The sequence below is a fragment of the Toxotes jaculatrix genome, chromosome 17, assembly GCF_017976425.1.
Source record: "Toxotes jaculatrix isolate fToxJac2 chromosome 17, fToxJac2.pri, whole genome shotgun sequence".
NCBI classification, from domain to species: Eukaryota; Metazoa; Chordata; class Actinopteri; family Toxotidae; genus Toxotes; species Toxotes jaculatrix.
In genome coordinates, this window is record NC_054410.1 from 4,501,747 (window position 1) to 4,527,264 (window position 25,518).

The following is a 25,518-nucleotide window of genomic DNA, read 5'->3' on the forward strand; positions in this document are numbered from 1 at the left end:
TGACACCTCAACCGCAGAGCTGTGACACTCTGATGGACATCGGTCCGGACCTCTGAACAGCCCTCAATCCAAAGCACAATTACAGGTTGAGACAGAAGTAGGCCAACATCTATAAAGAGGGGAAGGCACATACGGAGGCACTGCTGAGGGCTTAAATAATAAATATGAACGATGGTGGGGGTGAAAAGAAATGAAATGGAATTAGAACAATTCAAATTAAATGAAATTAACAGGGGAAGGAGATGGAGGAAAAAACAGAATCAAGGATAAAAATCCAAGAAAGGTTGCTTGAAAATAGGCTGGGGGAGATAGAACCAAGAGAAAAATGCAGGAAGGGGGGAAAGGGGCATAAGTGAGCCAGGGACAAGGGCCCCCAACACGATAAGAGACAAAGGAACATGAAAAGAAGAAGAGAAGAGGGAAATGAAAGGGGAGATAGTGGAGGAGATTAGGTTGAGTGTTGTAAAGAGAAAGAGGTCCCGCAGGCCTTGGCAGAGCTGTGATCCCAACAGCGTAACCTCTTCATCTTTCACTAGCTCCCTCGACATGACAGCTCTACCCATCTCTGGACACCAGAGGGGCAGTATGGGCACATTGTTTGCCAAACTGACCCTCCATGGCCCTCCTACAAACCAGCCACCTCCATTACTGAGCCTCTGACACGACTGGCCTAACTACATGCATGTGGACTTAGGTAAGCCACCCGTCTGGGTCTAGTATGGGTCTGTCCAACATCCACTCTCCTTTCTGCTCTGGTTTGGTCCTCACCAACTTCTGACAGAGAGGTTGCAGGCCGGACACCTAAGCAATGGGCTGAAAGATGCTAAAACACTGAGTGGAACTACAGACTTAGGAGATAATTATCTGTGGGTTCATCACTACAAGTGACCCCTTTTATATTACACAGTCGAACGACAAACTCCAAGGGTAAAGTGAAATAAACTAGAGAACTTTATACAAAAAACCCCCCCAAGAGAATAGCTTGAAAGAAAAAGGTGGCAAAGAAATGACAAACACATCTGAAGTGAACAGGAAACACAACAGAATGCAAACAAACAGATGTTTTTATCTCTACAGATCTATACTGAAGATTCGAGCACTGTTGCATGTGGATCCGACGACCTTGCATTCACCAAAGCACATAAAAACAGAGATATCTAACACCTGGGGCAAGTGAAGCAGATAAAACTTCTGATGAAATATAAACTCTCCAGTGGGAATCATAAAAAAGCAGCTCATCCCAAAAGATAAAAACTAAAACAAAGACAAAACTGACATCAAAACTCATCAAGGACAAAAAACAGAAATCCGACAAAATGTATTGATAAGAGGTGAGGGGAGTAAAACGGGCATCTCCCTCCTGTTCTGCATGAGCCTGTGGAGTAACCTTTAACTTCAGTTTGTTTACACCTCCCTCCAGCCTCTGCTTACGTCTTCCTGTCAAGACACCATGAACATCATCCTGCGCTCAGCTTCTCCTGCCATGATTTGTATTGTGTTGTCTGCCAAACTCCTCGGGGCTTGGAGTTATCAGACAACATTCCCCCTGTAGTGAGCTTAAGTGGGAGGGATTGCTGCCCTATTACCACATTCATTTTTCTCAAAACGGTGGGTGCGAATGGACCCCCCCTTTTGCACCCACTGAGCCGGATGTAAATATCAACATTGGGGAGAGCATGGAAAGGCCTCAGAGTAACCCTTCCCCTGCTGCAGAGCATAAGTCGCCTAATAAGTCTGCCGCTTGAGAATCAACAGGCAGGATTAGAAGGAACACAAAAGATCCATTTCCTCTCCGGGGTTAACCCGTCTCCCACCACCACCAGCACAGATGGATCAGGAAGAAATAACATACACACACACACACACACACACACACACACACACACACACACAAAAGCATCTGATATGTGTTGAGCTTGCAGCCCGTCTTCAACCCTGTCCTCGAGGCACCGGGGGAGAGAGTTTGGCTAGCTTGCGCCTCAGGGATCTGACTGTTTTCCTCAGGGAAGCAAAGTCGAGACGGAGACGGAGGAAAAAAAAAAGAAGTCGATGATGGAAGAGGGATGTAAAATAAAGATTCCCCTCAACTGATTACAAGAGTCTCTGCACTGAGATTCATCTGCCTCTCTGGTGCCATCGCTCTTTTTAAGACAAACCATCACACGAGCTCATCAAAGCCTCAGCAACTGGCTTTTAAGAGAGGAGATGCTGCTCAGCAAATGCAGTGAATCTGTGATAACAGCATCTGAACCAAACATCCAATATGTTTTTTTTTTTTTTGGTTCAGCTTATTTTTTATGTCTTTTTAATTGCATATGCAGTCGTAGTACACAAAAATAATTTTACAACTGCAGCGGCAGAAATTATGGCAGAAAAAAAAGGCAAGAAATAAAAAATAATTATCAATAAAATTGATTACAGATAGATTCTTAATACCAGAGCTACATTATGACACGAGACTAATATTGACTAATAACTAATATTTTCTTTTTCATTTTATTAGTTTCATGGGCCTGATTCTACATTCCACTGGAATTGGCATAATTACCAGTTTACTAGACTAGTTGCTTTTCCATTCTTTAGCAGAAGGGGCATCGTTTCTGAGCCAAAAGATTATTTAAGTATCTACAGTTTTCCAGTATCTCAATAGAGAAACCACATTGCACATAAAAGTTGTTTTTTTTTTTGTTTGTATTTTTTTATATGATACTCAGATCCCAGAATTCCTGCTGGCTCTGTAAAAGCCCACTTGCAAAGCGAGAGGCACTGGCTAGCTTAATTTAGCTCTGAAACACAAAAGCAAGTGATTTTTTAAAACAGCTGATACATGAATGTTGAGATCATGCCTGCTCTTGCACCACAGAGCTGCTTCCCCAACAGGAAAATGATGAGAAAGGAAGGAGGAGGAGGAGAAGGAGGAGGAGGGAGGAAGAAGAAGAGGAGGCATGGGAAAGGGGATGAAGGGTGGGTGTGTGGGTAGGGGGGGGCAGGAACAGGATAGGAAAGGGTAGCGAGGAACTACTGATGCATTCTGGCGCATTTTCTGCTGCAGCACCCTGGGAATAATATGGAGGAGTGAGTTCCCCCTAAAGGAGGTCCCCTGAGCTGCCCGCAGAGCATGCTGGTCCGGCCTGACACACGGAGAGAGAGGGAGGGGGGAGAGAGAGAGACAGAGAGAGGAGTAGCCCTGGGACTGTGGAGAGTGTGGAGTAAAACTGGAGTGAGATCACAGCGAGTATCGGTTCAATGTGTTTCGAGAGAAAGAACACCCCCACTGCAGGGATGGAGGGGATGTGGAGAGAGGAGGCTGCTGCCAGCCTGATAATCAAAGACGGCAGAAAGAAAAAATAAAATCAGACTTGGAGTGGAACAAGCCCCCTCTTGTGATTTACAGCCGAAACAAAGCGAGGAGTCACTGACTCCTTTTCTTTGACTTCAAAAACCCCACTTTGGTCAAGTCCACAAATCATATATGGAAAAAATCCAGAGTTACTTTCCAGGACTGAAAGCTTCTTTAGACGCTGCTGGAATTCACTAATTCCTGACAGTACAGCATTTGTCTGAGGTCAGAGAGCGAATAGTGGAGGGTTTCAGCTGGTATCAGGGTTCACAGGAACAATGCGTGTCACTGACTGACAGACTGGACCAGATGAGAACAATGATGGATGAAACAGGGTGGACTTTAAAAAGGGAACAAGGCCTTTTTCTCACCAGAAGACAGAACAGGTTTATTTATTTACCATCCCTTTTAATTTGCTGAAATTTTGCTAATCAATAGATTGTTATTACATTTTCTATCTATTAATTGATTACTTGTTTCAGTGCAAATAGCTTGTTTTGTCCAACCATCAGCCTAAAATCCCCAAATATCCCATTCACAAAAAATGTTTGATTGACAGGTGACATCTGGGAAGTGAGGTGAAAAAAAAGCTACAGCACAGATGCCACCAACTCCAGGAAAGACTTTTATGGAAACGGTCTTAAGACGTCAACTTTAATGTTACTCTCCAGGGATGTTTCATTCATTCAGCTTTGCTGATGCTCGTCCTCCTCCAGGGTTGCTCAGTGAAGCATTTTGTATAGTGATCAGATGTCAAGTGCCGAATTCAGAGATTCATATCATTATTCTAAAATTTGCAAAAACACCCCATACCCTCGTATGCTTTTCTATCACAGTTTCAGCCATGAAAAATAAGACAACAGAAGGAAAAAAAAAACCATCTAAAAGCCGACAGCTTCTCTCATCGCTTGCAGCCCTTAGCAAAACCCCCCTCACCGTGCTCGGTGCAAGCTTAGCTCCTCTTGCTGTGAGCTGTATCGATTACTAGTCTTAATGCTGCTGCGCTGTGCATGGAGGAAGGTGCTGTGGAGCGGGACTGACCTTTATCAAAGTATGCAGATGCTGGATGTGGGTGCAGGGGCAGGAAGGGCACCTCTACAGGCACCCCAGACTGTCACCTTGGCAGGCAGGGAATGAAATGAGAGCAGCAACCTGTATTGAACTCACCACTCTTCATCCATCTTGCAAGTGCAAACCTACATCCAGAGCTACCTACAAACAAATGAACTGTTGTGTAAAGCGAAGGAGAAAGGGCTTGAGAGCATCAAACTGGTTAAATACAGTGCCCATTAGAGGATTGGTTGTATTTTGGTTATCACAGTAACTATTCTGATACTCGATTTATGTTATAAGGTGGGTAATGGCAGCACTCTTTCAGGAAAAAATGCCTAAAATTCACAAGTTCCAGCAGCAGGATCTGCTGCTTTTTAATCATTTTAGGTTTGGGGCTGTTGATCAGATAAAACAAGCAACTACAAGAAAACAATTAACAGATTAATCAAAAAAAAAGAAAGAAAATAATTAGTTGCACATCTGGCCCCAATTATTTTCAGACTGGACTTTATTTTAAAACATTTTGCAAAATGATAATTGCTAAAATGTCAAAACATTGTGAAAAAAACTTAACTGTACAGCTACTCTCCTTTCTTCTTGCAGACATTACCAGTGTATCAGATCATTTTGAGAAACTAAACAAAAATAGCTGTGAATCTCTGGTTCTGTCAGTCTATCAAAATTTGCTTGGTTTTTGGTTGGTTTCTTTTGTTATCTTGGGCCATATAGTTTAAAATTGGTATTCCAGCACTATAGTGTTGCAGTGTTGCGCTTCCATAAAGACTTTTTTAAAAAGGTCAAAATCAAAGCAGCAGAGTCCTCGGGCTATGGGTATGGGTCACACTCATAAAATGCTGGATCCTACATTTCCCATAATGCAGCTAAAAAGCATTTTTTTATTAGATCCATGTCCTTCAAACATCACACCTCCAGTGGGTGATACAAGCTTTCTATTAAAAATTTGCAACCTCTGAAGCCAAGTTGAGACAACCCTGAGGACACACCCCTGCCCCAGAGCCACAAAAAAAAAAACCCATTAAAAAGCAGGTTTCACAGGCTGAGCACTGCTCGACATAATGAGTAAACTGACCTACATGTGTGAAATCAGTGGGATGCCACTTTAAATGAAGATTTTTCATGTTTTTCTTATTATTATTTCCTTTCCCTGGCTTTCCATTTCTGTTGACACACTTCCACAATTCGTTACTTCAAGCCGTGGATCTCACAGCCAATAAAAAGTTCCCACATATCCTACTTGTCACCTCTAGGAGGCCGACATGAAAAGTTTTTCCCAGCAGGCAGTTCCTATTTACAGCACATCTGATATGACTGAAGGCAGCATCAGAGCACTTCAACTGTCTACTCACAAACTAGCTCACACTAATTAAAGAAACATATCTAATACCAGAGTAAACTCAGGTTTCAGGCTGCGGATGATCACAACATCGGCTGTAAGCAGCTCCCTTCGCTGTGCGGATGTTACGGCATTGAACAGGACATGTTTTGGGAGGATGTGGAGTTTGTTTGTGTTATTCAGAAGAGCTTTGGATTCAGTGCCTGTAAAACTGAGAGATGAAGTAGGTTTACAGCAAAATCTGGACCGGAATCAATCAGCAGGATGGCAAAAACCTAAGAAAAGAAAGCAAATATTTTATATTATATGAGGAGTATCATCTGTGGCCAATTACAGCTTAAAGAGTCCGTTTACCCAAGTTACAAAAAACTCCAAACAACCCTAACCCTAACCCAACACAACTTTCTCACATACTGCTCTAACCACACAGATAGCTTTGGTTTAAATTGCCCAGGTGTTTTAACAACACTCCATATTCAGCTTTACATTCTTCAAAAACGGAGTTGATAAATGAATTAATAACACTTTAAATAAACAAGCTATAAATAAGTGTGTTGCTTAATTACATAGCAACAATTTTATTTTTAATCCTTTAAATGCTGATATATATGTATGTATGTTTGTTTGTTTGTTTTTTTTAGGAGAACCCCCCCTTCTTGCAACATTCAAATTCTCCAAAGATCCAGCCTGTGAAAAAATTACCATTTCGTCAACGGAGCACTTAAAATAACTCACTTGACAAGGAAACTTATTTAAAGCTTGCATGATCAATCACCGCGTAAGAGCAGGCGTCATGTTATCTTTTCCCAAATGAAACCAAATAATAAAGCAGTGCAGTGTTTATTTGTTACAGCGCTGTAGCTAAACGCTTTGACAGTCAAATGGGTCAAAACTGATGCACTTACCTCTATCCTAACTCTATTAGGCCTGAGAGACTGTCAGAAGTTTGGGGAGCCTGAATATATGATCCTCAGTCAGATTTACACACAAACACTCAGGGGGAGGCTCGGAGCTGGCGACACGCCCTGCACTGAATTGTGTTATAAATAAGCTTTAACTTAATTGCATTCCCCCAACTGGGAGGAACAAACGCAGGGCCAGCATATTTATTGCCACTCAACCTGTGCGTGAGTTAGTGCCTGTGTGTGTGTGTGTGTGTGTGTTTCTGCACAGTATTTGTAAGCCGGAGCCGAAGTGCAAAAGCTAAAATAAGTTTGCAAAGATAAGAAATATTCTCACGAATTCTCCAGCACCTGTATGTCTGTGGATGTGTTAAAACCTGTGTGAAAAGTTTTTTTTAAATACTGGTGTGTGTTAACAAACGTATATGGAATGACAGCAGGGGAGGAAGGTATTTGTGGTACAGAGAACAATTTCATGCCTTTTTTTGGCCAGTTATTGTCCGTAGGGTTTGTCTGGAGCATCTTGGCAGGGCGGCTCTGTGGATGCCCACTTTGATTCAGACCCAGACCGAAATATTTCAACAAATGTTGGAGGGTTTGCCATTAAATCCCATACAAACACTCTCCAGTCCCCAGAGGATAAATCCTACATTAGTTACCCTCTGATTCTCCAGTGAAATATGTTGTTGAGCAGCATCAAATTTTGGATTATGACCACATACCTGCAATACTAGTGACATCCCCATCAGCCAAATTCATGTTTAGTGCTAATTAGCAAGTGTTAGCACCACTGTGCCTAAGTCCTGCCTCACAGAGCTGCTAGCATGCCTGCAGACGATTAGTCTTGTTTGTTATTCATATCATATTCAGCTCTGTCTTCATGCTCTCTTCTCAGACCAAATCGTGTGATAGAACAGATACAGAGAATGAAAATGTGGGGAGAGACAGAGGCGTACGACGAAGCCAGAACCACTACGCCTCCAGAATGCTAACAATATCTTAATTTACTTTTTTTTTTTTTTTTTTTTTTTACCCTCCTCACTGGAACAAGTCCATAATACTTAGCTTTGGTTACAGCGACTGAAATCTGATTCGTTCTGACCCCTTCTCTGCCAAAACCTCAAACCAGAACCAACTATAAAAATGAGCCAAATGTGAGTCAGTGTGAGTTTTGTTTAAAAAGCCCTGGTTCACTTGTAACCGGGCGTAAACTGTAATGAAGCAAACACAAAAATACTACAAACATTACCAAAGGAAACAAAGTGTTATTGCACCCCGAGGCCCCGTGAATATAGAAAGACACATTCCAATTATGGAGGGGAAAGAAACTATGAGGTTAGTATGGACAGAGCAACAAAGGTGCACTGAATATGATTAGCTGAGCTGGAGATGATCCTGGTTGTGTGAGAGGGCTGGCTGCAGGGTGGTAAGGTAAACCTCATGGGTCTATTCCAGGATGTCTGAAAAAGTGCTGGCAGGGGGAAAAGCTGAGTGGTCAGCAGGATGAGGATCAGCGTGGACATGTGTTCTGTCAGTCATGACGCCCAGAGGGGTGACAGCTACACATTCCTGAGATATTAAGGGAAAAAGCCTGGGTGAGGGCCCTGCAAGAGCAGGAGGAGGTGGGGCAGATAGCAGGGGAAAAGGGCAAATCTGTGCATCTTCTCATGAGCGTAACACAACCCCCGCCATAGTGCTATTTGTATAAAAATATAAGGCAGGTTTACAAGCACATGTTCATGTTCATACAGCGTGACCACAGTGGCAATTACTTTAACTGATTCTGGTCTGTCCGCTGCACACCACTCATTTGTTTATGATTCCATCAGCGCCTAGTTAAACATCCAACTCTCCAGGGATGGAGCTTCTGCACCTCACAGCTGTGTTATCTTGACTCGGTCAAAGGAAACAGAAGCCTGCAACCTTTATTCTTTATCCACTGAATATTCTCAGGAGCAATATGAGCATAAAGCAGTGGTTCCTGACCCCTGAAAGAGACTCAGGATAAATCTGAGGGGGTCACAAGAGGAACAAAGTGACAAGTGTAAGTACTGCTTAGGGCTGCATCTAGAGATGATTTCCATTGATTAATCTGCAGGTCATTTTTCTTAATTAGTTTTATCTATAAAATGGCCGATGGTGTTGTCTTCATGTGTCTAATTTTGTCAAACCAACAGTAGAAAACCCAAAGATATTCAGCATACATTTGTAGAATACTAAGGAGACCAGTATACCATATAATCACATCAGAGAGGCTGGAATGAGACAAGTTTGGCATTTTTCCCTTTAAAAATTAGTCAAAACAATGAATTGACTGTCGATTAATCGACTAATCATTGCAGCACTAGTACTGTTAGATACAGCTGTTTATTTTTTCAACCTTTTTTTTTGCTTATCTTTTGTTAAATATTGGATATTTTTCACTTCCTCATGCCTCTGAAAATGCTTCAAATTAAACAATACAAGAAGGAAAAATTGCACTTATGTGAACAGCAACAAAACCTGTGAAGACGATTCACAGACTCAGACTGTAGCTCATTTGTAAATGAATAAATGAAAATGTAAACAGATATTGCCTGATTTTAAGTGCCCCAAGCCAAAAAGGTTGGGAGCCACCGCCCTAGATGACCCCAAAACGTGTCCCTGTTAGCCCTACCTAACTTATTAGGAAGCACTCTTTACCTGAGGAGCCACTTTGTAGGTTTGACCACCATGAAATGTACATTTAAGAATCTTGTGGTGCCTAGATGAGGTTCCTATCTATTGGCTCAGAGCAGAACTGTTGCCATCGAAAGAAACTATTAAACTTCATCCTTCATGCTGAAAACTATTGTCTGGCTAAGAATTGGAGTGATGTATTCCAGAGCCCCAGATTAGGACTGTAATAAATTTCTACTCTGGTTGATAACAATGGGCCCAAAGTGTGTCAAAAGAGATTGAGAGTCAATGCCTCGTAAAACAGGGTGAGAGAGAAAGGAAGAGCATGAGAGCTGAAGCATAATGTGGTCTAATTGTCCTTAAGGACATCAAAAAAAAAAAAAGAACCTTGCCCTTTAAACAGGGAGCACACTCTGCCCTCATTTAGTCATCACAATTAACACTGAATTAGCAGTAAGAGGAAAAGCTGTTTCAACCACGTGCCAAGGAGGGAATCCTTCTGTTATTTTAACGTCTACGCAAAAAGGAAATAAACATTTTCATTGTCAATTTCCATACACGTCGGTGGTGGATTATGAATGTGAAGGAAATAGAGGCAAATAAATTCCGTATTTTTTCATGTCGTGAGCGTGAAAAAGACCCTGAGGAGAGCTTTCAAGGCAGCGGAAGAAACATCATTGTAATTATGCCTTTAGTGAATATTCTACACATTCATCCCCTTTGTTTTGTGTATGGAAATGTTCTCATGAATCTTCCAGTATGCTTCTGGATGAAGCTGTCACTTCCACTGCTCCTCTTTATCTTTTTTTTTTAATGGATGCACACAAAATCTAATTCATCACTATCTGAGTGTAATTATGGAAATTTCTGGAGATTTGTTGGGAGTTCTGTATCAGCCGTCTGCCATTTCTACAAAAGATCCAGAAGTCTCTGAAGGAGGAAGGAGAGATTTTCATAATAGTATGCCAGCACGTTCATGCATATGAACTATTTTCATTGTTTTAACTGCTTAATAGAATAATGTCCTGTATGTCATAATGTAATCATATAACATTTATCATTATTATATAGTGAGTACATCAATCAGCACTGACTGTTTCAGTTAAGTTTACTATCCACAATATGTGCAGTGCTGTCTCTTTGCAGTAAAAGTCACGTCTGGTTTATTTTGTACTCAGTGTGGACAATAAAACTCAACATTGTCAGCGTGACTGCACATTTGTCAACAAGACTATTTCTTTGATATTTATTCCATAGATGGTGATTTTGACACCTAAGATTTAGTTATCATATTTTTTTCCTTTGTAAGCACACAGCCTCTTCTCTTCAAATGTCAGCTTTAATTTCCAATTGATTTAAAAGCAACAATATGACAGTTCTTGCTAAAAGGATCAAAGGTCAGACATCGTGACCTTTGGCCCGACCCTTCACCCCAGTGTCTCCACCTGACAATTCATCTACATGCAACATTTTTGATTGAATCATAAATTTCCACAACCCCAGCTCGTAATAAAGGTATGTTTCTAAAATAAAAAAAAATGGAGGAGGTTCAGCCTAAATCTGCCTCATGTGGCTGCTCCATAGTCTGAGATGGTTTAAAGAAATAGTTCAACATTTTGGGAAAAACACTTATTTGCTTTCATGCCGAGACTTAGATGAGAAGATTGATACCACTCTCATGTCTGTCTGTTAAATATGAAACTACAGCCAGGGGGTTCACAACAACACAAGTCCTTACTGTTACACTGAAATGCTCTGATGAAATAATTATTTGACCATACAGTCGGGTTGCTATCTCAGATATTTATCAATTCACAGCACGTTAAGTCGTGCACTCTCACATCGGAGTGATGCTGCAATGTAAGAACATCTAACTCGCAGCACGATGCGCAACACAATGAACAGATCGATAGACCAGCCTTCGCTCACAATGCCAACAGCATCACAGCAGTCTCATAATAATAGTCATTCTCCACATCGCTCCCCTCCACTCCCCCGACAGCCTTCAGGCCTGGCCCAAAAAGCACCTCTCACATAAATCAAGCAAAACCCTGAGAGCCTGGCAGGCCCCAAGAGCACGCTGATCACCCCGGCACTCACTCCCTCGCTGCCAGTCTCCTGGGCTGCCTCGGCCCTCAGGAACCCACACCCCGGAGCACAGACCCTGCCAGTCAGCCACAGCATGCTGAGAGGGTCCTGATTGGAGGAGGAAGGGGATGTCATGAAGCATGTCACTTTGCTTCAGTGCACACAGACCGATGTGTGTGAGATGCAAGCGGATGCAAGCTGTGAAATAAATTAATCGATATTTCTCAAGAAGCGCAATTCTGCACACATGCCAGTATCCCAGAGCGCCGCCTCACATGCACGGGACAAAAGCCTGTAGTATCATACAATACGTGGCCCAAATGCAATTTGTACTACAGTTACAGAATGTTGCTATTTTTGCAACGCTGCCAAATTTGCCCACTCAGTTGTATGCCTATCTGTTTCTGTAGAGCAGTATTGTACACAGATGGTACAGCTGACAAGGCTACATAACATATGCAATTTACATAAGACGTCACTACTACTCAGAGGTTTACTACCAAACTGAAAGCTTTTGTAGCATGGCTGCCCCCAGAAGGAATCAAACCTCCAGTCTTGTCACTCATTTTGACAAACTCTACCTACTAACCTAAAAAACTGCCATGTGCAAATCTGATCCTGGCCTTTGACCTCTGTTGTAATTCTCCTTCTCTTTTAATATCCTGTTTGTGTTCTTCCCTGCTGCTTCGTTTCAATTGAATCAGACACGAAACACGAGCAATAAAAAAAAAGGAAAAGAGCAAAAATCTAAAATTTGAGAAAACAAAAGCAGCAGGGATTAGAAAAGCGAGGGGAGGGTTACTTAAGGACTTCCTGTTTCCACGGCTGTGTGACGAATCCCAGAGTTGAATCCCTGTTGCATGCGACACACACAGGATTGCTACCAAAGCGCTCTGATGAGAGCAAAATCTCTTGACAGGAAAACAAGGGGATATAGAGTGCACGCTCAGATGAGAGGGTACGCTCCCTCACCATGTAAAGAAAAAAGCATTTGAAATTCACAGAGTGATGAGTGCAAACGGCACATGAACATGTTACCAAATTCTCTTCTAAATAAAATGGTGTCAAGAGGCAAAGAAGACAACATATTTGCATCAAAAGAAAACGCTGAATGAGATGTGTATCTGGCAGACTGCCGAACAGCCTTGAAGCTAGCGATCATATCATATACACTGTAGCTATTGTTTCTTGACAGGTTTGCCACCATCAAAGTGCAATTGTAAATCAAAAATCAATGGGATGCAAAAACAAGTACGCAGAAAACAGCTTGTTTATGATTCCTGAATTCACTTCGTTTTCAATAACTTTTTGTGATTAAAAATCGGATAATAGCTAATAATAAATCGCCAACAACATATTAATGAAAAGCAACGGCGCGACAACCATTAGAAAAACAGAGTTGCTGTCTTACCACGTCTCATCGTTTTTGAACTCAAGCTCTCCATAGGTGTCTTCAAAGTCCTCCCCTCCTCCTTTGGCGAGTCCCTCCATGGTGCGATAAGGCACAATGACTGTCCCCCTTGCTCCAGAAGTCCTCAGCACTTTCACTTCCATAATACCAATGCTCTCACTGACATGCACTGAGCTGCTCTCAAAGGTGAAGATGCCCGAATGATCGTCATCAAGAATGGTCACGGTGGCCACGGTGGGGAAGCCAAGGATGGCCTTTGGGTACGGGAGACTGTTGGGCGACAGCACCTCATCCTCAGTCTCCAGGACACGCAAATTACTGAGCCGCACAAAAAAGTGCTCGTCCTCCTCGAAGATGTCATCGTCTATGATGCCAATGTTTATTTCCTTGATCATCTCCCCCGGTTTGAACACCACTGTACCCTCTGTGAACTCGTAGTCGGCCCCAGCATTAGCCGAGCCGTCCTCTGTCTTATAATCCACATAGATCGTCTTGTTGATGTCGCCGCCCTTTCTGGTGATGGTCAGGATGACGGCGCCACAGTTCTCGAGGCACTGGTAGACAGCAGGCTCAAAAGCGATCCGAGACACGTACTCTTCTGGCTCCTCCACATGCACTTCCTGCACACTGGCACTCTTCTTCGCCTGCTCTGCAACGTGTTTCTTCAGGATATTTCCAGCGCCTGTCATCATGCGTGTAGCTTGGATGCGGTAGAAGGCACGGCTCTTTTGCTGGTGCGAGAGAGCATAATAGTTGGCCATCTCGACTAGCTGATCCAACTCTTTCTCTGGGTGCTTCTGCTTCAGATCCTTCAAGATGCGGATCATGTCGCGCCGGGACTCGTCCACCTCTTTGCTCTCAATCAAACCAATCAGATTGCTAGCCGCACCTCCATCCATGAAGTGAGAGTTGACCATCTTACCGTCCATCTCAATCCCCTTGGAGCGTTCAGTCTCTGTCTCGATGATGACGCCCCTGTGCTTGTCTGTACGATACTTCTTGTGCATGAACCTGTAGAAGAGAAGTCGTCTGTCCGCCACCCAGGCAAGGAGTACGCATATGGGGAAGAAGGCCAGTGTGAGTAGACCCTCCCAGACCTGGACTACATTGGGAGAGAATACAGCCAGGATCATGTAGAGCCAGATGTAAGCGAAAATGCTCCAGCCTGCGGTGATAAAGAACACTCTGAGGTGTTTGACCTTGCGTACCTCTCCTTGGGGAATGACAGACACACAGAGGCCAATGATGACAAACATATTGAAGGCTGCGCTGCCAACGATTGTGGAGGGCCCCAGCTCACCAGATTTGAACTCGTGTCCACAAACCTCAATCACAGAAAGCAGAATCTCAGGGGCGGATGAGCCTAAGGCCATGAGGGTGAGGTTGGACACTGTTTCATTCCATACCCGGATTGTGGTGGTTGTCGTTTCCCCATTGGGCCTTTTGATAACAATTTCCTTCTCCTGGGAGGTGATAACCTCAATGGCCGCCATGAAGCGGTCGGCAATGATGGACACTCCAAGAAACATGTAGATCATGGCCACAAAATACACAATGACCCGTGCAATCTTGTCTCCCATGGAGGGGTCCTCCGGATACCATATGGGCAAGATGATCCCCGCTTGACACTTGGAGTTCCCCTCACAGGTTGCATTGCTGGAGCTGAGCAGAGGGCTCGGAGTGGTCCGGGCCTCTGTACAAAGGAAGGCTACAGCCACAGAGACCAACCCCAACCAGAGGCAGGCTGATGACCCTGGTTTTACAGGCCTTGAACCCTCCATGCACCCTCCTTCGTCTCAGGGGTCCTTACCACGCTGACAGTCCCTCTGGGATCCAGCACTAGGCTGTGTTTTTTCTCCTCCCACCACCTGAAACACCAGACAGAGACAACAAGGATTAGATAGATGTTATATCTTTATTACGAAAAAGAAAGAGGTTAACCTCATATGTTAGAAACAACATCCAGACAGGGACAACAGTGATAAAACAATTGCATCATGTTGCTTCAGGTCATCTTATTAGATAATTGAAAGCATCTATTGCTTGATAAATATTTATTGTACTTACTTAATGTCTTACTTATTAAAACTCAGTACAATGCATTCATTTTTTAGTCACATAATAATTCAATAATGAATGCAATCACTTAATGGAACGCTTATCCAACCTTAGGGTATTTCCACATTGTTTTAAATCCTGTGTTTGAAGAGTAGTGGTTGTGCAAGTGTGTAAGACTGTGTGTTTGCATTTCACAGGGAGAAACACACTGTATGTGAGGCAAGAAAAGAATTTCTCTATTTTATATGAGTGCACGAAATTCAAATGATCCCACTATCCTTCTGTATGAGTTTCTGCCTCCTACTTTACAAACAGCATAGTCATGAGACCTTTATGTTATCTAAGAGAGGCGGGCTGGAAAACACTTCATCATACTCAGAAATTCATGAGATTTTCAGGTCTGTAAACCACTATGTGAACAATGTAGATAACATTAGTTTAATAAAATCATAGCCAGTGGGCTCATTTCCAATCATAAAATGTATTTTCAGTTAAGAAGTGGATATGTGCGCCCAATAATGTGGATTTGAGCGTGATTGTCTGAAATCTCAGGGGTAATACACAGCTCTGAACCAAACAGCTCGCTCAGCAGGCGTGCAATGTTGCCAAACTAAGCACTGTCCAAAATGTCGCATTGGCAAAAAAAAAAAACAGCAGAGGGGAGGCAGGAGACCATCAAGAGGCAAACTAAAACAAAGGGTACAGATGTCCCGTCCAAATTCATTATATACTGAGCCCTAAATGCACACTTACCACTTCCGCAAGACAGAGCAGCATTACAGTAACAATGCAGACACTGTCCGAATTCATAAAAGCTCAGACTAAGCATCTTATACACCTCTTCAGCTCTCATGAGATCGGACTTGACAATTCTTTTGGTGCTAACAGCTGAGGCCAAAGGCAACGGGAGCATGAAGAGCAGTTAGACACCGCAAACTTAGGAAATGTAACACAAGGGATTTAATATTGAGGCTCTCTTTTCAGCGGTATCTGTGATTATTCCGTGGTTCAGGAGATTGGGTGGGGCCACTCTGCAGCCTCCACCACACCTTTGGGCCCATGAGGCACACAGGCAGTTTAGTCTGAATTAAAATTATCTCTTCAGAGAAATCCAGACAGCGTGAGTTAATCATTCTGTCCTGAATCCACTGGAGGATTACTTTCCTTTTATTACTGTCATACTTGTTTCCGTTTACTTTTGTTGAGTTAAATGTAGTTTCAGTCTTTTTTTTTTTTTTTTTACATTTTATACCGAAAACTGCATTGTTGTGTTCTGACTCCTAGATAAATGGCTGATTACCTATAGGGCCGCCTGCAATAAAATGCATGTATGCATGGCACTTTAAGGCACTTTGTATTTTAAGAAAAATCCATTAAATGGCTGATGTTATTTCATATCTGATTTAAATCTTACTTAGTGCTCTTAATCTGAGGACTTTAAATAACCCCAACTACTTGAACTCCCACGTGATATTTTTGGAAATAATATCTATCATACATGGACCACTGGCCAGTTTGGACCGCTGACAACACTTTCAATGGAGTTGTGAATAGTCAAACAAGAGCTGGCATATTTGAAACACTGAGACCTATTTAAGAGCAGAGTCAACTCACACCTAAATGTCTTCCTCCTTTCTCCTCAACCATAACACTAGAAAAATCTCAATCAACATCTTGTGTGCAAAATCAGGCATTAGCAAAACCAATAACTGTGTTGCAGAATAAATTATTTCTAATATTTCTAATTTAATGGTTCATAGGAAGCATCACTGGTAGTGTTATTATGATGCCTTTTGAGGGATCATAACCTCAATAACATTCAGAGACATGTGTCTTCCCAGAAGTGCTTTTTTTTTTTTAAGAGGTGATAAAGCATAAAAAGGGAGGAGATCTCTTGAAATGAAATTCCTCAGATGTTAAAAAAAGAGGTTGATTGCAGAGCAGCACACTGATCTGGAGGATAGAAAAGGAGCTGACAGCAAACGGCAGCAGAAACAGAGACAAGGAACTTAAATTTAACCGAATCAGCAGAGCCATTTACTTGGACAGGAGCCAGCTATGCAACTCCTGTGAGAACCAACAGCGCTGAGCACAAACAAAAACAACAGGGAAATAATTGAGTGACAAAGTTGTAACTTAATGAGAGAAAAATTGAATCTGAACACTAAGGTGGTTTGGACTTCTGTATCTGTATCACCCTACAACAGTAAGCTATAAAAAAAAAACGTGTGTATTGATCAAATTACAGTTATAAAACATACTAACATGTACTGTAAAATTTGTAAAGATGAAAAACTGACAGCAGGAAAAATAAGAGATAGTAGACACTGGGAGGCTAAAGGAAATGCTTTTCCTGTTTTAGTTTCAGAGCAGCAGTGCTGCTGACCAGCTAGCCTCCCCCTGTCTTTTTTATTGCATGGTGTGTAGCCAGGGTGGATGGGCAGAAACACCAATGAGGCAGAAATAGACAAAGCATCCAGGAAGTGAAGGCTACGAACAGTTGAAACCTTAGTCAACCTTTCTATTTTCTAAGTCAAATGATAAGCAGCATGATTCAGGATTGTTGCATTAAACCTGTAATTTAAAGTTGATATGGCTTGCTAACTAGCCAGCTAACTTTACCTGTCTACAGCCTGGTCCTGGGAATGTAGTGTGCAGCAGGATTTTATAGAGCTTTAACAGCTGAAAACTTGAAACAGCAGCCTACTACAGCCAAAAACAACACTGAAAACAGTGAGAGTGAACCAAATCAGTCAGGTTGTGGGCTGAAAACCAAAACAATGAGATAAAAGATGCTACAAAGCTCTATCAAGCTGAGGGGAGCTGCAGAGTCTGTGGGTACATCACTACAAATTACCTTTTTTCACACACAGATAGTTTTAGATCTATTGTTTATGTCAAAAATTTGATTATAGTCGCTTTAAATAAGCTGAAATCGCCTATTCTTTTAACACCTCACTGTGTCTTCCTGCAGCTTAAATGCAAACAGAGGGAGACTCTGGTGTGTCCATGCGTGAATGCGTGTTATCAGAGTATGAAAGGAGGACAGTGATGAAACACAGAAACGTTCTCAGTCAGCCTACTCTGGATAAACAGAGGTAAAACAAAATGGCAAACAAGCCAAATACCCATGAATCCAAAGGCAAACTACCGGAGTGACACAGAGAATTTTAAAGACATGAGGCCATGCAGTGACACTGGACAGAGGGAGTCAATTGCCTGGACATCCTGGTCCAGTCAGATTTATAAATTTCACAAGCTGAATAAAATCACACTCATAAAAGATTATTTTCAAACTGTAAACTACAGTCGTGCTCATTTCCAGGTCTCCCAAAATTCACTTAATAAGCACTACTGTGTGCACTATTCTGAGTGGTAGTTTTAATTATCTTACATTTATTCCTTGTGCATGTAAAAGTGAATCATCACCTCATCTTCCCAATATCTTCTCATTGTGGTTCTAATTATATCATATCACTGTACCACAACTACCTCCTGTGCTACATTCTACTACAGTGCACAACTAAAACTACTAATACTACTACTACTTCTACTTTTCTACCATTACTACTTCTATCCTATTAACCCTACCATTGCCTGAGAAGACATTATTGAATGGGATAAAACAGAAACTTAGAATTTCATAGCGCTTCCATAACATAACTTTGATTACAACCTTCTCTCTGAGAAATTTTGACCCCATAGCCCCGATGTGTGGTTACATTTTTTGAAGAGGTGCAGCTACAGCGTAACCTTGGAGCCTAACACCTACACCCCGTAGGTATGGCGTAGCCCCTGAACACAGACGGATAAATTCCAGCTTTAGTGATGCTCCAAAACAACTGGAACCTCCAGTTCCCATAATGCAGTTCCAGAGTGTCTTTGCGTTGGATTGGTAAATGCCCACATCTTACAAACTCCTCATCCACAGTTTGTAACACAGACTGTTTGTTATAAACTCAATCCCAGATGACGTTATGTTTTCTGACTTTCAAAAGCTCCTCGACCACAAAAGACATCATACAGTGGTTTTCACAGGTTCTTCGTGATGAGTAAACTGATCTAAAATAATCCTTTAACAAAATTGGAATGTTACATTAACACTTGTAATGTAATTAATATAGATTGATTGTATTGATTGATTGATGAATCATTTAAGAGGCACAAACACATAATCTTAGACAATAATGTAAAGCTCATTCAAATGATTACATTAAAGCACTCAGACCGACTGTTCAGGTGTATGACCCACAAGGATTTTGTATTGATTTTCTACCTCAATATTGATTTTCTATCTCAACACAAAATTGCACTGAGTGCTGGTTCTCTACGTTTATCACCATTTGAACCACAACCCTTAAATTAGGAGCGACACAAAACAATTTGCATACTAATTACTGTTTTAAGGATTGCATTTTGCGTTGCGAATGCAGGGATGGGCTGTCACTGGAATGTTATCTGAAATTAAATTTCTGAAACAGCTACTGAAAAAGTATTAAAATCAACTGAGAAAACAAAGTTGTTCACAAAAACCACACAGGAACTTAAGAGCCATACTGCAGCCGACATATCTAAATGAAGGATGAAGTTCAGCCTTGACATATTCCAATTAAATACGACACTGACCTCTTCAACCACAAATAGCTGAGGGTGAACCCACTTAAACTCAATTTACACAACTTTTAGCCACATTTTCTTTAGATAAGACATAGAAGAAGAAGAACTATGTTATATTTACTAAATCAGATATCACAAATATTTTAACAAATACCTTGATATTTATAATTCAGCAACATATATGATGACTGCTGAGGCTGTCATACAGTATTTTATGGTAAACCTGGGGTGGGATGAGGTCTCTTAGAAAATGTTATTGTGGAGATGTGGTAAGCATTTTGTCCATGAGTAACAGTAACTACGAAAAAGTATTAGGACAATGTCCCAATACCAAAACTGAATTTTACAATACTGATACTACTGTTTATTAATATACTGTATCCCCCCAACAAATAAAACGGACCAATAAAAGTTTTACTAATTTTTTTACGCAGATACCTACGCAAATATGATTATACAGAAACTAAGTAGTATTTTGTATCATAATTTAAACTTAAACATACAAATTTTAAAAAAAAAGTAGAAAGGAAGGAAGTAAAAGGAAGTAAACAGTGTATTGCAAGATTTTTACAGACTTTTGTGATCAGGGAGGAACCTCCAAGAAAACAGTTGGCCAACGAAAAGGTTTTAAGGAAAATATCCAACATTTAGCTGTCAAGACCTGAAATGATTAGCAGATTAATTGGTCAATCTACAGAAAATAGACAACTATGATCCTAATGATTAATCGTTTTTTTTTTTTTACATAAGTTCCCTCCTAGCTTTGAAAATGTAAACACTCCCATGTTTTCTTCTGATGCTGAACTAAATTTGCTTTGCTTTTGAACTGTTGAACAAGCTATTTCAAGCTATTTGAATATGTCAGTTTTGGCTTTGGGAAATTGCGATGGACCAAACAATCGACTAAAACTTAAAATAATCGCCTATTTTTGCAGCCCTGGTCAGTCTAAGTATAGATGACTTACACCTCAAAGGTCACGTATCTTGATCAGAGAGGCACATAATAATGTTTGATTTAGTGCATCTTTAAGTGATCGCCACACACACACCCTTGGACATTTCCTGACTGGTGCAGACAGTGTTGTGACTGAGACAGTTGCTGAGGGGAGAGAGCGGCTGCTCTGCTCACAGATCTCTTTCCCTTTCCCTATTTTGGGAAGAGGGTCTTGTTTAAGGAGGCTATTTGAGATGCGCGTAAACATGGCCTCAGCAGACACACGAAGAGCCTCAGCTGTTGCTGATTAATCATCAGGAGACCGTTTCGCTCACTACACCGATGTCAGTGCTACACCTGAGGGGGGAATCCCTGCCGGAGCACCCATAGGCCCGCGCTGTAACTTATAGGGTGCATATAGGCCTGTGAGTGGAGGTGTTTTTATTGTGTCTCTTATGAAATTAATTGACCTCAGGAAGCTCTTGTCTCCTAAATCAACTGTACACAGGGGCAGGCCGTGCGAGGGGAAACCACAGTAAGAGCAAATAAGTATAAGATGAAGATTCATAAAGGAAATCTGGGAATCCAGGTGCTCAGCCAATCAGCAGCAGAACGGGCTCGGCAGCCTGTAACAACTGGTATCCGTTACGTGCGTTGACAGACGCCAATTATTTTAATGGCATACCCATTAGACGGTATCACGAATCCATTTCAGCGCGTTGCAATGGATCATATCTGCACAATGATGAGGGGCAATGGGAGCCGATAGACAGGTTAAAGCCCGAGCAGAGCGAGGCGCCCCGGAGTGACGGACCACATCCAGCTCTCAGCAGTTCGGCCACCGACTGAATTTGCAGCCACACGGATCCTGCAACACATCTGATGTGATCTGTCACATATTAAATTAGAAAGCCTGCCTGTGTCCTGTGCTTATCACCGACTCTGTGCCAGGCTGTATCACCTCATTAACGCACGGATTATTTAATCTCAGTGAGTTTGCATCATGCGTTATTCATTATAACATACCTGGATTTGTATTCCGGGGAGTTTATGTAGTGACTGCGAAACAGCTCCTGTCCGCCCCCTTTATTATTGTTTTGCCGTTCAGATCAGCCTGTCAGCAGTCTCCAAATAAGCTCGCCGTGTGGATCTCTTGAGTCAAACGTGCTCCACGAACCAAAATCCCCCGGTGAAGCCGCTGTGTCGTCCTCATGTACGGAGAGGCAGGTCCCCAGCCTGCACGGTATTGACGATTGGATCAAACCGGCCAGAGGTGATCGCCTTTCGTCCTCTCCTGCCTTGGCGCCCTCCTCCCCAGATCCTCCCTGTCTGACGGACTGACCGGGTCGCAAAGCTGTCAATGACGAGGGGGAAGGAGGAGGAGGAGGAGGAGGAGAGGGGGGGGTGGGGGTGGTATTTTAAGGTTGCACCCTTGGTAGATGGATCTTCTGAGCCCGTCCGCACGGCTCTCCCTCCTCCTGCAAGCCGTGAATCAGCGCTCTCCTCCTCCTCCTCTCTCCGCCGCGATAGCGCAGGAAATCTGTGATGTCGCCCTAGGTTGGCACTGCCGTATGAGCTCCCGTTCGCCGGCTCTTCCTCCACAGAGATGGCACACCGCGGTTAATATCAGCTACTGTCTTACATTAGAAACGCGCTCAGCTGTGCACACCAGTTTTTGTTTTTTTGTTTGTTTATTTGCTTTTTTTTTAAGTTGCCCGCTGGACTTTGCGCACCATCGGAACAGCCGCGATTTGTCTCCTCCGCGCTGGCAGCAAGTCAGCCTCCGGAGCTTTCGGTGCCTGCTGGAGCTGAGCTTTATCTATGAATTGTCATCCTCGGATAATTGTTATTAATATCGGGCCTCTTCTCGCGCGGTAGAGGTGTGAAATGGTTGCGCCCTACAGCCCTCCGCCCCCCATTTGTAAAAGTCGCACAGACAGGCTCGGTTGGGCGCGCAACTACGTCACCATCAGCTGAGAGAAGAAACCTGCAACACAAACCCTGACTGTGATCCAGGCCCACAGCCCACCATGACAACAGTTCACAGTGGAGGGTGGAGATGAAGGTCTCACTCGCTCTTTTACTTCTATAAGCTCTGTTTTGTCTGCACGGTGTGACAGAAGCAGCTAATTCTATACAAATAAGTGACAGCACTGACATTTATTTTGGCCACATGCCACAAATAACACAGACTGACAATATGGAGGCTTCATAAATGCAGAGAGTGAGTGAAGCTAAATGTAAGGTTCACTAAGAGCTCTTCTCATGTCATCTAGGAAGGGTCAGATCGAGGGCAACCGGAGCTGGTTGTCGATACTTGGAAGTCGTTTCACCTCTCACCCCTCAGTTCTTCAGTTCTCTTCTAGTGTTAGGCATGCAACAAACAGAGCCAAGCCGTGGTGCAAAAGCTGAACCAGCAACACGAATGATGAGCGCAGAGCAAAATAGGCCCCTTGGTACAGGCCGGTAAACGGCCCATCACCCTTCCTATAGAGGTCTGTGTCTCTTAGTCATTTTGCATTTCTCTGCGGCCATCTTTTTTTGTCCCTGTGGTCAATTTGCCTCTCTTTGGGATTGTTTAACTGAGTTCTGCGACTTTCAAACAAGAAATATCAACTGTCACTTCACACAGAGCCTCTGATCCAGGGGCCCCTCTGACCTCTGGGATCCCTGAGCCTGTGCCTGGTAGGCCCATACCTTATGGGGCTAAATGTGCTAATGAATCACCATAAGGCCCAAAAAGTAGCTAATTGTTCAACACTTTGGAAAATATGCTTATTCATTTTCAACCTCATTCATATCACTCTCATGTCTGACCATTAAATATGTAGCTACAGTCAGCAGCCAGTTAGCTTAGCACAAAGACTGAAAACAGGGGGAAATGGCTAGAAACAAGAGACAACAAGACTCCCAGCAAAGAAGTCACATAAACCCCCATTAAATGGACAAATGTGTCATTTAAACATCAACATATTAATTAGCAATTAGCAGATTAACACAAATTTGCCCAAATTGGTGAACTACTGCCTTAAACAAATCCTACTCAAGGCCTGCCAGAGTCCAGGCACGTCCTCACCATCCTATGTGTCTCTTTGTGCCCCTTCTTGCAGTTGCTATTGCACAGTCCAGCGATCTCCCATCCCCAGTTAGATGCATTACCAGTAGATAATGAGCTTCACTGGGTACACAATCCTTGATGCAGCACAATCACCCATAACCACTGCTGACGAGACAGACGAAGCCCCAGAGACGGGAGCAAAGCAGGAGGATGTTGACACTGCCACCACCTCTAATTACAGCATCACACAGGCCTGAAGTGTCACGAAAGTGAAAAAAACAAAACAAAATAAAACCCTAAAAGTCCCAGGGAAAACCAAACTGCATGTAAAATTAATACAAGTATTTAAAAATCATTTAATTTAATTAGTAATTAATCAATAATGAATTACCATTAATCCACCCTGAAAGAACACAGAGAGACCGGACAAACAGTACGCAGAGTCTCTTTTCTTTTGGGTTGGAGCCTATATGCAAAGCAGGGGAAAAAAAAAAATCACTTGAGTCCGATTTTAATTACGAAGTCCGGCTCTCTGGTACGGAATCTTATTAGCCTGTTCAGATTTCCACGCTTGTTAAATTCAAATATGAAATTCAAAAACAATCACTTCCCAAATGGACAGGAGGAATGACATGGGCCAATCTGGATAGGCAGCCCCCACCACCACCGCCATGCCCATCCGCAGTCCTCCACTCTTCTCCATGTAATTCTGTAATTAGTATGGACACTATGGTTGGATGTTTTAATTAAGTTTTCTTATCTGCAGCGAAAGGGTGGAGACAGAAAATACACTGGACAGATTGGTGTGTGCAGGCTCTTTAAATGTACCTGCAGCCAGCATGCAGCGTATGATTGGAATTCAATGCCTGCTCTTGCCTCTCTCATCAAAGTCCTGCATGCGTTCTGTGATGATTAATGGATTATACTTGTAATCAACACACCAGGCCTGCCTGTGCTTCCCACTGAGAGGAGCAGCACTCGCAAGGGCGGGAGGCCTGATGGCCGTAGCCCTGAAACTGACTGGTTGCATTGATTCACTGAAAGTAAAGCGACTTCACCTATCCTCTCTTCCCCATTTTTCCCCACAGCAATGCCCGACGGCGGTTGAGGCCCTGGATCAGTTTCATTAAAACATCTGGCATGCAGCAGAAGCAGCAGCAGAAAATCTGGAGCAGGGAACGACAGAGTATAGCACAAGAGAATTGTGCTGCACTTGCACTTTGTGATTTGTATTTTCTCTCTCTCTCGCCGTACTGCGTTTGGCACTGTGCACATGCTGATAATTTGTAGGCTCGAACTGCAACAACTTCAGTGGGAAAAAAAAAAAAAGTCAGGCAATGACACAGTGAGCTTTGCTGGTGAGAGAAAAGAAGAGGGAGGGAGGGAGGTCGTCCGGGGAGTTAACACTGACATCACCCCTGGGCGACGTCCACTTACGACGGTCAGTAATGAATAGTGAAGTTGTGAAATGAGAAAGGTAAAGAGTCACCTCACATCAGGATCTACAGATCTCAAGGCTGGAGGGGCCACTTCCTGTCACCAGTGAATGTGTGTGTTTGGAGGGTGGTGTGATGGTGGGGGTCAGACACAGAGCAAAACACCAAGCCCCTTGAGGACTCAGCAGAAAAGATGCAACGGGTGGAGAGATACAACACTTACATGAATATATGGTATGATTGAAGGGTGGGTTCATTAAAATTATACAGAAAAAATTCTCACTTGTCAATAATCCTGTTTGGCCATGCAGGAGGTGTTGGTTTTATTTGCTCAGGTTTTAACATATCTTGTCTTAGATATATTTCTGTCCTTAACAATTCTGCCTGCAGCATTAACAATAAGTTAACCCTTCTTGATTTTTATTTGTATCACTGACTCCTGCGTCATAACTCCTGCAAACTGTGTTGTAAATCTTAGCAGATTGTTTTATGCTTCAGCAGAGTTGGTTTATATAAGATGGTGCAACACAGCTAATGTGAGAGCGTCCTCGGTTTCTGAGTCTTCAGTGCTCTGTTCCCTCAAAGGTCAGCACTGCCAAGACACTCAGC

General features: G+C 42.7%; 1 protein-coding gene across 1 annotated transcript in view; it reads right to left on the reverse strand.

The window, feature by feature from the left end:
• The window catches only part of slc8a3 (solute carrier family 8 member 3), a 93,908-nt gene extending 71,818 nt beyond the window's left edge, over positions 1–22,090 (reverse strand). The window contains exons 1-2 of the mRNA XM_041061572.1: positions 21,442–22,090; positions 12,807–14,674 (exon numbers count right to left, since the gene is read on the reverse strand). Of these exons, the coding sequence (XP_040917506.1) occupies positions 12,807–14,587 (1,781 nt within the window). The 5' untranslated portion in view covers positions 14,588–14,674; positions 21,442–22,090. The remainder of the gene's footprint in view (positions 1–12,806; positions 14,675–21,441) is intronic.
• Between the last annotated feature and the right edge of the window lie 3,428 nt (positions 22,091–25,518).